Source organism: Squalius cephalus (genome assembly GCF_949319135.1).
Source record: "Squalius cephalus genome assembly, chromosome: 3".
Lineage (NCBI taxonomy): Eukaryota > Metazoa > Chordata > Actinopteri > Cypriniformes > Leuciscidae > Squalius > Squalius cephalus.
In genome coordinates, this window is record NC_137124.1 from 23,922,111 (window position 1) to 23,936,542 (window position 14,432).

The 14,432-nt window shown below is 37.6% G+C and overlaps 1 protein-coding gene across 2 annotated transcripts in view; it reads right to left on the reverse strand.

Annotated features, from left to right (window-relative positions):
• nfatc3a (nuclear factor of activated T cells 3a) overlaps positions 1-14,432 on the reverse strand; it is an 81,323-nt gene that overhangs the window by 18,140 nt on the left and 48,751 nt on the right. For both annotated transcript variants that reach the window (XM_079867865.1, XM_079867866.1), the window contains exons 4-6: positions 12,474-12,673; positions 11,093-11,265; positions 10,849-10,989 (exon numbers count right to left, since the gene is read on the reverse strand). In XM_079867865.1, the coding sequence (XP_079723991.1) occupies positions 10,849-10,989; positions 11,093-11,265; positions 12,474-12,673 (514 nt within the window). The remainder of the gene's footprint in view (positions 1-10,848; positions 10,990-11,092; positions 11,266-12,473; positions 12,674-14,432) is intronic.

Sequence of the window (14,432 nt, forward strand, 5' to 3'; positions counted from 1 at the left end):
TATTAATTGTGTGATAAACAAACTCATGAAAAAAAAAAAAACAATTCTGGCACAATCATACAAAGCCTTTATGTGTCATTATGTGGAATTAAATGTCCTGCTGGCAAGCGAAAACTAGACTCAATTGAAACAGATGGTTAATGTAACTCTTCACTAATAATTTCCTGAATCATTAATTATAAAAACATTTTTTTGTTAGCTTTCCTGGGTCAGATTTTTTTTCCATAGTAAACACTCAATTGCACTTACTATTTCTTATCTGCCATATACAGTGAGGAAAATAAGTATTTGAACACCCTGCTATTTTGCAAGTTCTCCCACTTGGAAATCATGGAGGGATCTGAAATTGTCATCGTAGGTGCATGTCCACTGTGAGAGACATAATCTAAAAAAAAAAATCCAGAAATCACATTATATGATTTTTTAACTATTTATTTGTATGATACAGCTGCAAATAAGTATTTGAACACCTGTCTATCAGCTAGAATTCTGACCCTCAAAGACCTGTTAGTCTGCCTTTAAAATGTCCACCTCCACTCCATTTATTATCCTAAATTAGATGCACCTAACGATTGAGGTCGTTAGCTGCATAAAGACACCTGTCCACCCCATACAATCAGTAAGAATCCAACTACTAACATGGCCAAGACCAAAGAGCTGTCCAAAGACACTAGAGACAAAATTGTACACCTCCACAAGGCTGGAAAGGGCTACGGGGAAATTGCCAAGCATCTTGGTGAAAAAAGGTCCACTGTTGGAGCAATCATTAGAAAATGGAAGAAGCTAAACATGACTGTCAATCTCCCTCGGACTGGGGCTCCATGCAAGATCTCACCTCGTGGGGTCTCAATGATCCTAAGAAAGGTGAGAAATCAGCCCAGAACTACACGGGAGGAGCTGGTCAATGACCTGAAAAGAGCTGGGACCACCGTTTCCAAGGTTACAGTTGGTAATACACTAAGACGTCATGGTTTGAAATCATGCATGGCACGGAGGGTTCCCCTGCTTAAACCAGCACATGTCAAGGCCCGTCTTAAGTTTGCCAATGACCATTTGGATGATCCAGAGGAGTCATGGGAGAAAGTCATGTGGTCAGATGAGACCAAAATAGAACTTTTTGGTCATAATTCCACTAAACGTGTTTGGAGGAAGAAGAATGATGAGTACCATCCCAAGAACACCATCCCTACTGTGAAGCATGGTGGTGGTAGCATCATGCTTTGGGGGTGTTTTTCTGCACATGGGACAGGGCGACTGCACTGTATTAAGGAGAGGATGACCAGGGCCATGTATTGCGAGATTTTGGGGAACAACCTCCTTCCCTCAGTTAGAGCATTGAAGATGGGTCGAGGCTGGGTCTTCCAACATGACAATGACCCGAAGCACACAGCCAGGATAACCAAGGAGTGGCTCTGTAAGAAGCATATCAAGGTTCTGGCGTGGCCTAGCCAGTCTCCAGACCTAAACCCAATAGAGAATCTTTGGAGGGAGCTCAAACTCCGTGTTTCTCAGTGACAGCCCAGAAACCTGACTGATCTAGAGAAGATCTGTGTGGAGGAGTGGGCCAAAATCCCTCCTGCAGTGTGTGCAAACCTGGTGAAAAATTACAGGAAACGTTTGACCTCTGTAATTGCAAACAAAGGCTACTGTACCAAATATTAACATTGATTTTCTCAGGTGTTCAAATACTTATTTGCAGCTGTATCATACAAATAAATAGTAAAAAAATCATACATTGTGATTTCTGGATTTCTTTTTTTAGATTATGTCTCTCACAGTGGACATGCACCTACGATGACAATTTCAGACCTCTCCATGATTTCTAAGTGGGAGAACTTGCAAAATAGCAGGGTGTTCAAATACTTATTTTCCTCACTGTATATTATGTCACTGTAACCAAAACAAATGAATTAATGTTTGAGGACTATAGGGGGAAAAGGGTTTTAACCTTGTAAAGCCTGACATCTGAAATAATAATAATAATAATTATAATAAAAATCAACAGTTTATTGAACCTTTATTCTAAAAAAAAAAAAAAAAAAAAAAAAAATAAATAAATAAAAAATAATAATATATATATATATATATATATATATATATATATATTATGATAGAGCAAAATATGTAGCTCATACTCTAGGAAGAAAAAAAACAAACAAACACTTTTATCAAGGCCGAGACTACCCACTGTAGACTAAGGGTGAACTATCCTTTAAAGCTACACTGTGTAACTTTTTTAGTTGATTCTTAGCAAAAAAACACTTAGTTCTTTCAAAAATATATGTGCTCATTAATGTATATTTACTTCTTTCAAGTAATAAAGTATTCTCTTAAGTTTATAATCTGCCATTGAAAGTACATACGGGTAAGGGGTTCGAATGCCGGTCGCCATGTTGCCCCTCCATCTTGAAACTACATTAGCCAAAGAGGGACATGCCTGTAAATTCAAGCTTCGCCTTTTGCGTTTTTCACTCAGTGACACCGTGACGAATGCGAGGGGGAGATTACTCGCGAGCTCGCGAGTGCTGGCAGATTTGAAAGATAGTGTGGTGTGTGTGTGTGTGTGTGTGTGCGCGTGTGTACTCACATTTGAAAGAGAGAATTAAAACGTCAACGCGACAGACAAATCAGCAAGACCAAAGTCAATATTGGAGTAACTTTTCCCAGATGGAAAGAGCTCATGAGGAGAAAAGATTTTAAAACGGACGCCGAGGTTGCCTGCTTTCTTCTCGACAGGTAATTCAGCCTGTTGTAATTCATTTGTGTAAATTCGAAGTTTTATAGTTGCTTGTCTAACCATAGCATGGTTGTGCATAACGCCAGAACGACCTCTAGTATAACTTCATCCTCGCGTCAATGGTGAAAAAGTATTGTTTACCTTGTAACATAAATCTGTGCTGCGACGGATCACAGGTAATGAATAGTTTTAAAGGCGCAATTTTTTAAGCTATATATAAAAAAGGACACTGTAAATTTTAGTTATTTTTAATTGCTTTTACTGTGTACACATTGTAACATTAGCCTAATCTGATTATGCTGGGATAGCCGATTCCAAGGGTGACGTTTACCTTTATTATTTACGTTTATTGTTTATTATTGTCATGGACGAAGTCGATAACTGGAAGCCATGTTAATCTTGGAATAATACGGCCACCGTAGGAGTTAAAACGCCCTCGGAATTGAGAGGAACAGAAACTAAAATTCATTGGGTAGTCATATACAATTTCACCGCTAGATGGGGGTAAAAATCACACAGTGTAGCTTTAAAGTTTCTTTTTTTTTCCTCAATACGAGGGCAATACAATTTCTGCTATCCAGTTGTGTGGTTGGTTTACTTCTCTACTTTTCTATCCATTCAGCCACGGGCGTAATTTCCTATGGGGACAGGGGGGACATGTCCCCCCCACTTTTCAAAATCCCGTTTGTGTCCCCCCCACTTTCCAATTCGTTATGATGATTTTTTTTTTTTTTTTTTTCGCACACCGTCATCGCCACGGAGGAGCAGGACAAAGAAAGCCTGTGCCGATGTGAGCTGCCGCGTCCAGGAACGTCGCGTCCACACTCTAAAAATAGCTCAATGAAAGTTCTAATGAGCAGGGAGCGCTCCTGACGCACGCACATGACGCACAGACAGCGCGCCAGAATCGAATTACTGCATAAGGTGCATCTACGCGGGTTCACGCAGGGGCGTAATTCGTGAAATGCACTCCCGCTGGTTGAGCGCGGTAAAGTTCGTTTTGGGTTCGATATTAGCAGGACATTTGTTCTACAGGGTCGGTAGTCTAACAAAGATATCAATAGCAAGATTAGTTTTAACATTATGTGACCATTGTATATCGACATGATGAAAATATTCATTCAAAATCATTCGTGCATTAATGCTGCATAATTGATAATGCTTTGACGCGTTTCCACAGCACACAATGCTTAAGGGAATGTCTGCCAATTCCACCAACTGCGTTAAACGTAGCCTATAATTTGTATTATTTAAAATTACTTTTAACATTTAAAAACAGATGTTTTCAAATTCCAAAGCTTGCAGAAGGTTCCTAATGGCAATACTGACTTAGGCTACAGGTAGCCTTGAGTAAATTAACTAAGAAAATGATTCATAAAACGTATAAATATCAGTTGAGCCTATGTTTACTTTCGTCACTGACACAGACGGAAATGAAAAGACTATCAGTCTAAGTTCAGCTTTAGGAGGGGAAGAAATAGGCCAGGATAAGAATACTGAGAGAATAAGAAATATGAAGATGAGGAGAGAGCAGGTATTGACAAATAATCTAATGACAAGGTTTTAAATAGCCTATTTCTTATAATTTTTTTGGCCTTCAAAAGTCCTAAATTACACATATGTAGGTCAAAGAAATCCAAATTTTCTCAGGGGAGCATGCCCCCGAACCCCCCTAACTATGGGGGCCTTGAGTCTTGATGCCCAGGGCACAGGAAAATGTTAATCTGGCCCTGGGTAAATATGACATTTATTATGGGTTTAAGTGAGGATTGTTTAAAGTTCACTTAAATTAAGTTGTTATATTTTTGAAGCCTAATAAATATTTAAAATTTGGGGGAAAAAATAATTTTCATCGAGACATCGGTAGCTATATTAATATCAGTGATACAGGCCTTCATTCATAAAAATATGCTATTAAACAATTATTTAAAATATACTGTCTTTATGTTGTTTCTACATTACAGTGGAAATTGAGTCTCACTTTATTTCAATTTTATTTACACACAAAACATTAATAGTGAACATTTTTGACTTTATAAAATGATTCTCTCACGTCTTGGCAATCGGCCCCTATTGAACAATAAAAAAGTAAGACATCTTTTTGTTATACATAGTTTAGTAGCCTACTATTCTTTTTGGCAGAATTTATCATTATAATCAACTTAATTATTTTCAAAATTATTATTATTAATTATTTTGTATCACCATAGTCCCTAAATGTATGTAAATGCAGGAAATGGGATTCAAATAGAAAAAATGTTCCCCCGTTTTGTGTCCCCCCCACTTCTCAAACCAAAGTTACACCCTTGCATTCAGCAAATCAAAAATGAGTTACAAAGTCTCAGAACCACCACATGGGCTACCCAAACTACCCATCTAATTCCTGTAGATCCAATAATCATTCAATTAGATTAGATCCAATGTGTCAAATTTAGACCTAAAATTATCAGTCCTCTTCCTCTCATATATCCTGCTTTGTTCCCTACTGCTAGAGTGGCCCCTAGGGACCAATGTCTCTCAGATGGATGGCTCCGTGTCAGTCAACAAAAAGACTTCTCCCTATATTTTGGAGTGAATTGTTGATATAATTGTATGAATTCCAGACTCTGTCAACTATTATCCAGAGATCTTAGACAACATTTTGCTTATAGATTCAGCATGGGTTATTATTGGAGCAACGAAATAAGTCTCAGTCTTAACCAGTCGGCTCTAAAGATTATAATACTGCATCAATGTGTGGCATGTTATCATGAATACAAAAACTTCACTCTATCCTCAATTATTTTAAGGGTGCACAGAGTAAATTCCTTATTAAAAAGTTTTACACACACACACACACACACACACACACACACACACACACACACACACACACACACACACACACACACACACACACACACACACACACACACACACACACACACACACACACACACACACACACACACACACACACACAAAACAGAATAATACTTAAAAAAAAATTTAGTTAAAAATTATGTACACACACATTAGATGACAAATCCATGTTAACAAAACATGACTAGCTCAATACTACTCATTTTATCTCACTTGTTATATTTTTAATGGCTTATTGCAAATAGAGCTTCAGTATTAGACATCAGTAACCAACAGTTTGCTGCCAGGTCAGTATAAAGTCCAAGACCAGTGTCATATTAGTGAGTGCTCCTTTAACAACATATACGATTTCAAACACAACTATAGAACACATTCTTGCAAATCACACAGATACTACTTGATGAGCTCCTGCTCAAAAAGATATGAACTTTTCCCCCGGAGCTGCTCAAGGCCAGATGTGAGAGCAAAATTTCCATCCTACTTGTTAAAGCAACCCAGGACTTTCCATTTTTATACAATGCAACAAAAGCATGGGTAATCACCATATAGATTGCCTAGAGGGGTTGCCACTTCACAGGGAGCCAATTAGATGAGAGGTAAGTTCCAAAGGGTGTCTCTCTGAGTCAGTTTGTTGGGTTAGTACAGCCCTGTGTGTTTATGTGTAAACTCCTATTGATTGAGTCAGTGTGTCATTGTCTCAAACTAGAAACACACACACACTCAAGGCAGGCCAAGACTTGTATTCCCAGAATGCCTTTCATTCATTGCCTTCATCTGAGGCAGGTCCTAACTTGCGTTTAATTACTTACAAACGAGTGTGTCCATGAGTGATGGAAATGGAAAAAGAGAAGTGTTGCTTATCAAAGAATTTTTTTAAAAAAGAGCACACAAGTGATGCAGGAAAGAGTCAAGGAAAGATTATGTTCTACTATGCTAGTTATAAAGAGTAATAGAGTGTGAGAGAAGACAGACAGTCTCTGAGGGCTCTGTTGAATGTGTAAAAAGTCTACTTCAACAAAAATCCATACAGACAGAGCACTGCTGAGGCTTATGACACAGTCTAACCCCAAAAAGTCTGTCTAATAAAGCCTCTTGAAAGCACAGTGACTAAAAGCTGAGAATTCAGACTGATGGCCACATGGTTGGCCTATGTGTCAAATGGGAGAGAAAGAGAAAGAGCAACATACAACAAATGAGCTTTAGTCACTTATCAGGCAGACGTACCAAGTGATTCAAAACTAAATATATTGAAATATACTGCTACTCCGGTGGTTTGCCTGAATGACTAGTCGACTAATCAGTCCTTAGTAAACCATGAAAAATTAGGATGGTTTCAGGTTAATCTGACCCCGAATGCATTTTCTGCCGGTGTTCACATTGTATTTCACAAAGTTTTAAAAACAGATGGACAATTTGTGGTAACACTTTAAAAGGTATTCTTTTCTTAATAGATTTATTTTTGACGTTTTTGCCTTTATTGCGATAGGACAGTACAGTGAACTGACAGGAAGCGAAGCGGGAGAGAGGGGGGGACAGAATCGGGAAATGTCCGCAAGCTGGGACTCAAACTCAGGTCACCTTAATATTGAACAGCTATTGGTACAGACATTATAAAAATATTCTTAATGCATAAATGACACCTTATAATAGACCTTTTAATAAAAGCATGTTGTATGCGTGACAGTTATGAATAGTAAATATATAAAAATAAACTACACTGGATAAAACTACACCGGAGCATTGTGTGATTAAATGTGAGTGTTAGATTGTCATGGTTACAACTTTAAAGCATATTGTGCAGAGATGGCAAAAGCTGGCCCATGATGACCTTTTATTCGGTCCACCATGAAATGTCACAAGAGGGTGGAAAATTTTTGAAAACAAAAAACAAAAAACATGCCATTAAAGCATATCTTCATTTCTAATTTAACTTTTCATTTTAACATTTATTATGCATTGAAATGTACGGAATATAAGAGAAATGTACATTTTAATAATAACAATAACAATATAGTTGTATATAATGCAGCTTTTGCTTTCATCCCATGGCCCTCGATAAAGTTCGATTTTTGGCTCTTCTTAGTAAAACACTTTGGTTACCTCTGTTATAGTGAATTAAAACTAGTACAGTCATTCGAATAAAATTTTAACGAAACAGATTAATTAATCAAATTAGGTAGTTGATTAGTAGCTGACTGCAGCCTTACAAAAATATTAAAGTGGTAAATTCTGTATTATGTTAATTGTGTGCAGATGGCATTGTAACACAATATACGTATTACACTCCTTAAAGGTGTAACAATATAAAGGTAAGCTTTTTAAATGTACAGCTTTGGTTGTACCTACTTAAGAAACAATGAGTGTATATTATTATACACATTATACACAATGTAAGAATATGTTTTAAATACATTATACTGTATGCACAGACTTTAGTGCAATCAATAAATAGTTATAGATAATGAAACAAAAAGATCCTTATGGTACAAAACACAGAGTTTGTCTGGCATTCAGTTAGCTATTAGTTGCTTTGTCTTGGATCCAGCGAGCGATCAGCAGTGTGCCAGCAGCCAGAGCAACCATGCTGACCTCTGAATCATCCTTACAGCAGATGCTGAGGACTACAGGTGAGCTCCAGAACATCAGTGACATGCCACTATACCGCCAACCATAAATATAGACTCCATGTGTGTGTGTGGACAGAGAGACAGAAAGTAAGGAGGGAAAAACAGGCAAGTTTGTAAGCATAAGGTAATGAGGGTATGTATTTGTGCGCACAATGCTCTTCCACCTATGGTGTGTGTTTTTATGGGCTGAGTGCAGTGTGGATGTAGGAGTGTGCAGAGTGCATTTGTGTTTATGTCTATGCGTGTACAGAGTGAGCGCTTGCTTGAGTGCAGTGGTGTTTGTGTGTGTAGGTGTGTTCATGCTGAACTGCACTCTCTCTCACACACACACACACACACACACACACACACACACACACACACACACACACACACACACACACACACACACACACACACACACACACACACACACACACACACACACACAATGTCCCCAGAGGAGAAGGGAAATCGTGGGAGGTCAAGATGCTGATAAAGTGAAGATAAATCACTCTGGGTTGACGAGCAAAAATAAAATTCCACTCTCAAATGAGAAGTGAGAAATTGACACTCCCTCACATTTTACCCGTCGCTCCAGTTTCCCAAAGCTATACATACTTTAACTATAAACCACCTGATCTTGATGTTTTTAACAATAAGGCAGGTTTAGCTTCTCTAAGACAGAGATTAGTGCAGGTATAACTGTGACCCTTGAGGATAAGACGGGTGAGGAGTAATATTTGCTCACAGTGAATGATGAAGACATTTATAGTGCATACTCAGCTGTGCTTGCAGAGCTTGCAGCAACCTGCAAAAAGGAATTAGTACTTGCCAAACTCAAGTAACAATACTAAGTGGAGGGATCTAATATCACTCTAAAAGGTGTTAATTTTGATATGACCTGCTGACTGAACATTATCCAGCTTAGTACACAGCTACTTACCAAATAAATAAATAAATAAATAAATAAATAAATAAATACATACATACATACATAAATAAATAAATGGGTATGAAATATTGATTTGACTTTAACTTATGGCTAGACTCACATATTAAGAGTAGCCTATTACAAAATCTGCATTCCATCATCTCAGAAACATTGCAAGAATTAGGCCCTACATTACTCTACCTTTCGCTGAAAGGCTTATTCATGCATTTGTTACTTCCAGGATTGATTATTGTAATGCACTATTTGTTGGTTTACCTGCTAAATCAATAAAACGGCTGCAGTACATCCAGAATTCAGCAGCACGTGTTCTTCCATACACTTCACCACGTCAGCACATTACAGGCATGCTTTATAGCTTGCATTGGCTTACTGTTCAGTCGCGTATTGCTTTTAAAACTCTCACACTAACATACAAAGCTATACATGAAATAGCCCCTTCTTATATCTGTGACTTAGTCAGCAAGTACGCGCCTTCCCGTTCCCTTCAGTCTACTGATTCGCAAGCTTTTACATTTTGATAGCTTTATTCTCTTTTCTCAAACTGGCTTTTAAATGCGCAAATAATCTAGCTCCAGCCGTACTCTGTCCTTTTGTGACCAAAAAAAATAAAAAAAATAAGGAGAGTGGCCACTAGGAGAGCAGTGGGTGGCAACTGCATAGCAGAGGGGCGCAAAACCACTTTTGGCAAGTCATGTTTTTCAGTGATAGGCTGTTTGCGCATGGCTGGCAAGGTTCACCCCACAGGGCGGGGTCTGGGTATGGGAAATAAACTTGTAGCGGCCCAGGCCCTCACTATCGGGGTGGGTATAGGTGAGCAGGAGCGAGCAGCTGGGTGCTTGGGGTTTGTGTTGTTACGTGATGTGCTGTTTTGTGTAATGTGGTCACGATTCTGTGAAATGTTCATGTAATATATTAGCATACAATGTATCTGCTGCATGATTGTGTAACTCACACTATGTAGTTCTTTTAAAAATTATATTTGGATTATCTTTTTAGAAAGGCCTGACCAGGGACTGGGGTTGCAAATTATGTGATAATTATGTATGTAATAATGTGCGCTGCATTGTCCCTGACAAATAAACTAATAATAAACTAATAATAAAAATACTCTTCAGCAGCCTCCCTGCAGATTAAAATCAATGGGGAGAGAGCTTTCTCTGTTGCTGCACCCAGGTTATGGAATACACTTCCTCTTATTGTTAGAGATGCTCCCACATTAGCCAGTTTCAAGTAGTTGTTAAAATTGCTTATATAGACTGTCATGATTCGTATTTTACTGTGTTGTACTCTAATGATTATTTTTGTATTATTCTTGTACTTCTGTATTTTATTTGCTTTTACTGTCTGTAGCGCTTTGGGTTTTAGAAAAGCTCATTATAAATAAAATGTATTATTATTATTATTATTATGTCTAAAGTGAGGAAAAAGTATGCAAGAAGAGAGAGACTCGAGAGGTATGAAACTGGCATAGCTATGTAACTGTAAATTGTTTACTAGAGACAATTATTTAATATATAAGGGAATATAAGGAAATGCATTTTTTTTAATTAATACAAAATATAAAATAAAAATGACTGATCAAGTATTCCTGAGAGCCATATAATAAGCAAAAACATTACATGAAGAAGAAAAAGTGGCTAAAACTCCCATCTAAAATAGCACTTGAACCTCATTTGGAGTATTCTTACCTGGACCTTTCTCCAGAAAAATGACCTTTGACTCAGGGAAGAAGTTGGAGCCAGTGATAACCATTTCCTCTCCTCCACTCACTGGAAAGCTGCTAATACTGGCCTTCTCCACCTGAGGTAACTCCTGTGCTGAGCGTTGGGCTATTTAATCACAAATACAGATAAACAGTCAAATTTACAGGGGTTTTTTACAGAGTAAATTTACAAATATTTTCTTAAATATATGTTCGTGTAGAAAACGTACAGCACTCCACTGGAATTGAAGCAGCCTGCAGTGAGACCACTTTTCCATTAGGTTGTGGGATGTGAACCCGGAACACCACGCGGACCCGAGTGTTTTTTCGTCCAATATCAGTCTCTCCTTTTCTCAGCTCGATGTCAGAGTTCCTCAACTTCAAGATTCCAGCACAGTCAATACTGAAAAACACAGCAAAAGTAGCACGTCAAGAAGGAGTATCCATGTATAGTATCAAACAAAGTTGCTTGACTTCTAATCAATCCAAGTCACTTTCTGCATTTATACTCTTTTCATGTAGTTAATAAATGACTGATAACAAACAAATGGGTATATTTGCATACCCAATTCAATTGTACATAAAAAGATGGCATAGAAATAAAAGTTCAAGCTGTACTCATTAAACAATGGAAGAGATTATTGGTGTTTTCAATCATAAATCACGTTATACATGCTTTTGAAGTTTCTATTCATCAAAGAATCCTGAAAATAAATGATCATGGTTTACACAAAATATTAAGCATCACAACTGTTTTCAACTGATAATAATATTAAAAGTTTCTTATGCACCAAATCAGCATATTATAATGATTTCTGAAAGATCATATGACACTTAGGTCTGGAGTAATAGTTGCTGAAAATTCAGCTTTGTCATATACATTTTTTTATTAAAAAGAAAGAAATTAATTGTAATAATATTTTACAATATTACTGTTTTTACTGTATTTCTGATTAAATATATATATATATTCTTGATGAGCTTAAGAGACTAAGAGAAAATCTTACTGACCGCAAACTTTTGAACTGTAGTATACGAGAGTGTTGATATGTGTGTATAGGTTTTACTCTATTTGTGAAGGACAACTATTTGAAAATGTCTTCACTTATATAGAAAACTAACTTGTGAGGACATGAGAAGGTTTTCTAATGGTTTAAGACTAAACCGGCCAAATTATGTTTTAAACCAAATCCAATAGTGTCAGAAGCAGAAAGTTGTAGTACATATTATTTCAGTATGAAAACCATAGGTCATCGCGAATATGGCTTCTAGAGTTTGTGTGCATTTCACTACATTGTTAATATCAAATTTCAAAGGATAATAAAACCTAAAATCACCTACATTGTGGGGTGCAGTCAATGGTCAATAACTTTATCATTCTGTACTAAATAATGAAAATATAAAAATGCAAAAATGTTTTTGTGAGATTTAGGTTTAGCGATAGGTAGGTTAGGGGTAAAACAATATTATTAGGCCAGAATAAAAGCAAAAGAAGTCAAATGGAAAGTCCCCAACACGATAGAAAAGCAAATGTGCATGTGTATGTGTGTGTGTGAGAGATTAAGAGAGAAATCAAGGTTGATGTTGAAGTGAAGAACTACTGGCAGGTACCTGGCAGACATATTGTTTTCAGGAAGGAGAGGAATCTCGAGAACCTTTGTGCTGGTGATGACAATTTCCTGGCTTGCTGTGGCAACAGTTTTTCCTGTGATACGGTGAACCTGGTAGAATGCATGCGGCCTCAAATAACGGTCATCCGCTGTCCCAATGAACATCTGCAGGTTCACTGGCTTCTCACTGAAGCCAACGAGCTGTTAAAAAAGTGAAGAAATTATGAAATGAACCCAATCGTGATTTTTTATCAACTTTTGTTGGTCAGTATATTTTCTATAATAATCCAAAAAGACAATGGAAAAATCCTATGGGCTTTTTGTCGAGGGAATCAGGGCGATGGTAACTTCCGGGTTGGCCTGCAAAATTACATCATTCCTGGAGCCCTTTATAGCCGAACTCTTATATTTTTGACAGGCTTTATTCATCTAAAAGCACTGGACATTCAACCAGGTCAAACTGGAAAATATTCTCCATTTGTATCACAATCATTTCCCCCAAAAGCATTTCCATCCGAAGGACCGTGTATGTGCAATTACTTCCCAAATCCTCATCCATGCACATTAACATCAGACGTTAGCCCACTTTTTCCAAGACGAATCTAAAACACACTGCAACTACTAATTAAAATCCAGACATGAACATAAAAACATGTTTTTGAGCCACAAACCACAAAAAACACCAAAATCAAATTGAAGGAAAAAAAATTGAGTGGGTAGAAAAGGTGAGAAAAGAAAAACAAAACCATGAAAGACATTCTACTTTTGCTGCTAAAATAGTATAAACAAGACTTATGGAAATAGGGAAGTGAAAAACCCATTAAAATGTGATTAATTAGAAGTAACACATCATTCTGAGGTCGTTGAAGTTACAGAACAAAAAGCTTTTACAGAAGCGTTTTTCCTCCTGGTGCTGCATACCAGGGTGTCCAACACAAACCTCCAGTGAGGCAGCGCAATGCCACATCCAGCAGTTTGTACACACGTATGACCTGCCAATAAGCTTCCCAGACAGGTGAGGAGTTCACAAACAGAAGGGAGCTTTTCCACTGACATGCATGTGTGGGTGGGTGTTACTTAGGTTGAGCACACAGGCTCCTAACAATCTCTCTACTGTTGAAATGTTATGCTTGGCAAACAGAGAGAGAGAAACTGGGAATGAGAGAAAAAAGGAAGGAAGAAAGAGAGAGAAAGAGAGAGAGAGATTGAGAGAGAGAGAGATGACCCATCACAGGTAACGGAAGGACCAAGCCAACCACAGCAACACAATAATGAGAAAAACATGCTTCACATTTAAACTGACGGGTCTTGAGAACAGAGCCAGACATTTGTGGATAGAGGAAAAATAAATAGACATTGGGAAAAGAGAATCAGGGAACAACGAAGACTTGGATTGTAGTGGCATTTGGTTAATGTAGTTCCCAGGACAGCTTGGTTTTATTACACTTGGAGACATCCGTAACTAGGAAAATTATAAAACCAAAAGGGTATGCTTTGTTTCAAAATATTTATGGTAACTTTTTACAATACGTTTCTATATGTTAAAATTAATAGTTACATTGAAATAACAATAAAAAATAACCCTTTAGCATTTATTACGTATAAAGTACATTCAGCTGGTTGTTAACGATCTAAGCGATGGTCTTCTGAAGCGCAGGGCGCAAGTTCACTTAGGACGTTTCCGAATCTACTTTTGCTAGTTTAATGACAGGAAAAATGGTCGGCGCGCCAGGCGCATGGTCTAAAAGTTCGCGTTGTGGACCCACCGATAGGCGCACATTACTAACGTGCTCTTTAAATAACAAAAAAAAATATTGCGCGTTGCTATTTTGAGGCAACAGAAATAGACTGCGCCATTGACCAGGCAACAGAAATAGACTGCGCCATTGACCAACTGAAACCTGGTCTAAAGTCAATGGCGCAGTCTATTTCTGTTGCCTCAGAATAGCAACATGCCAAC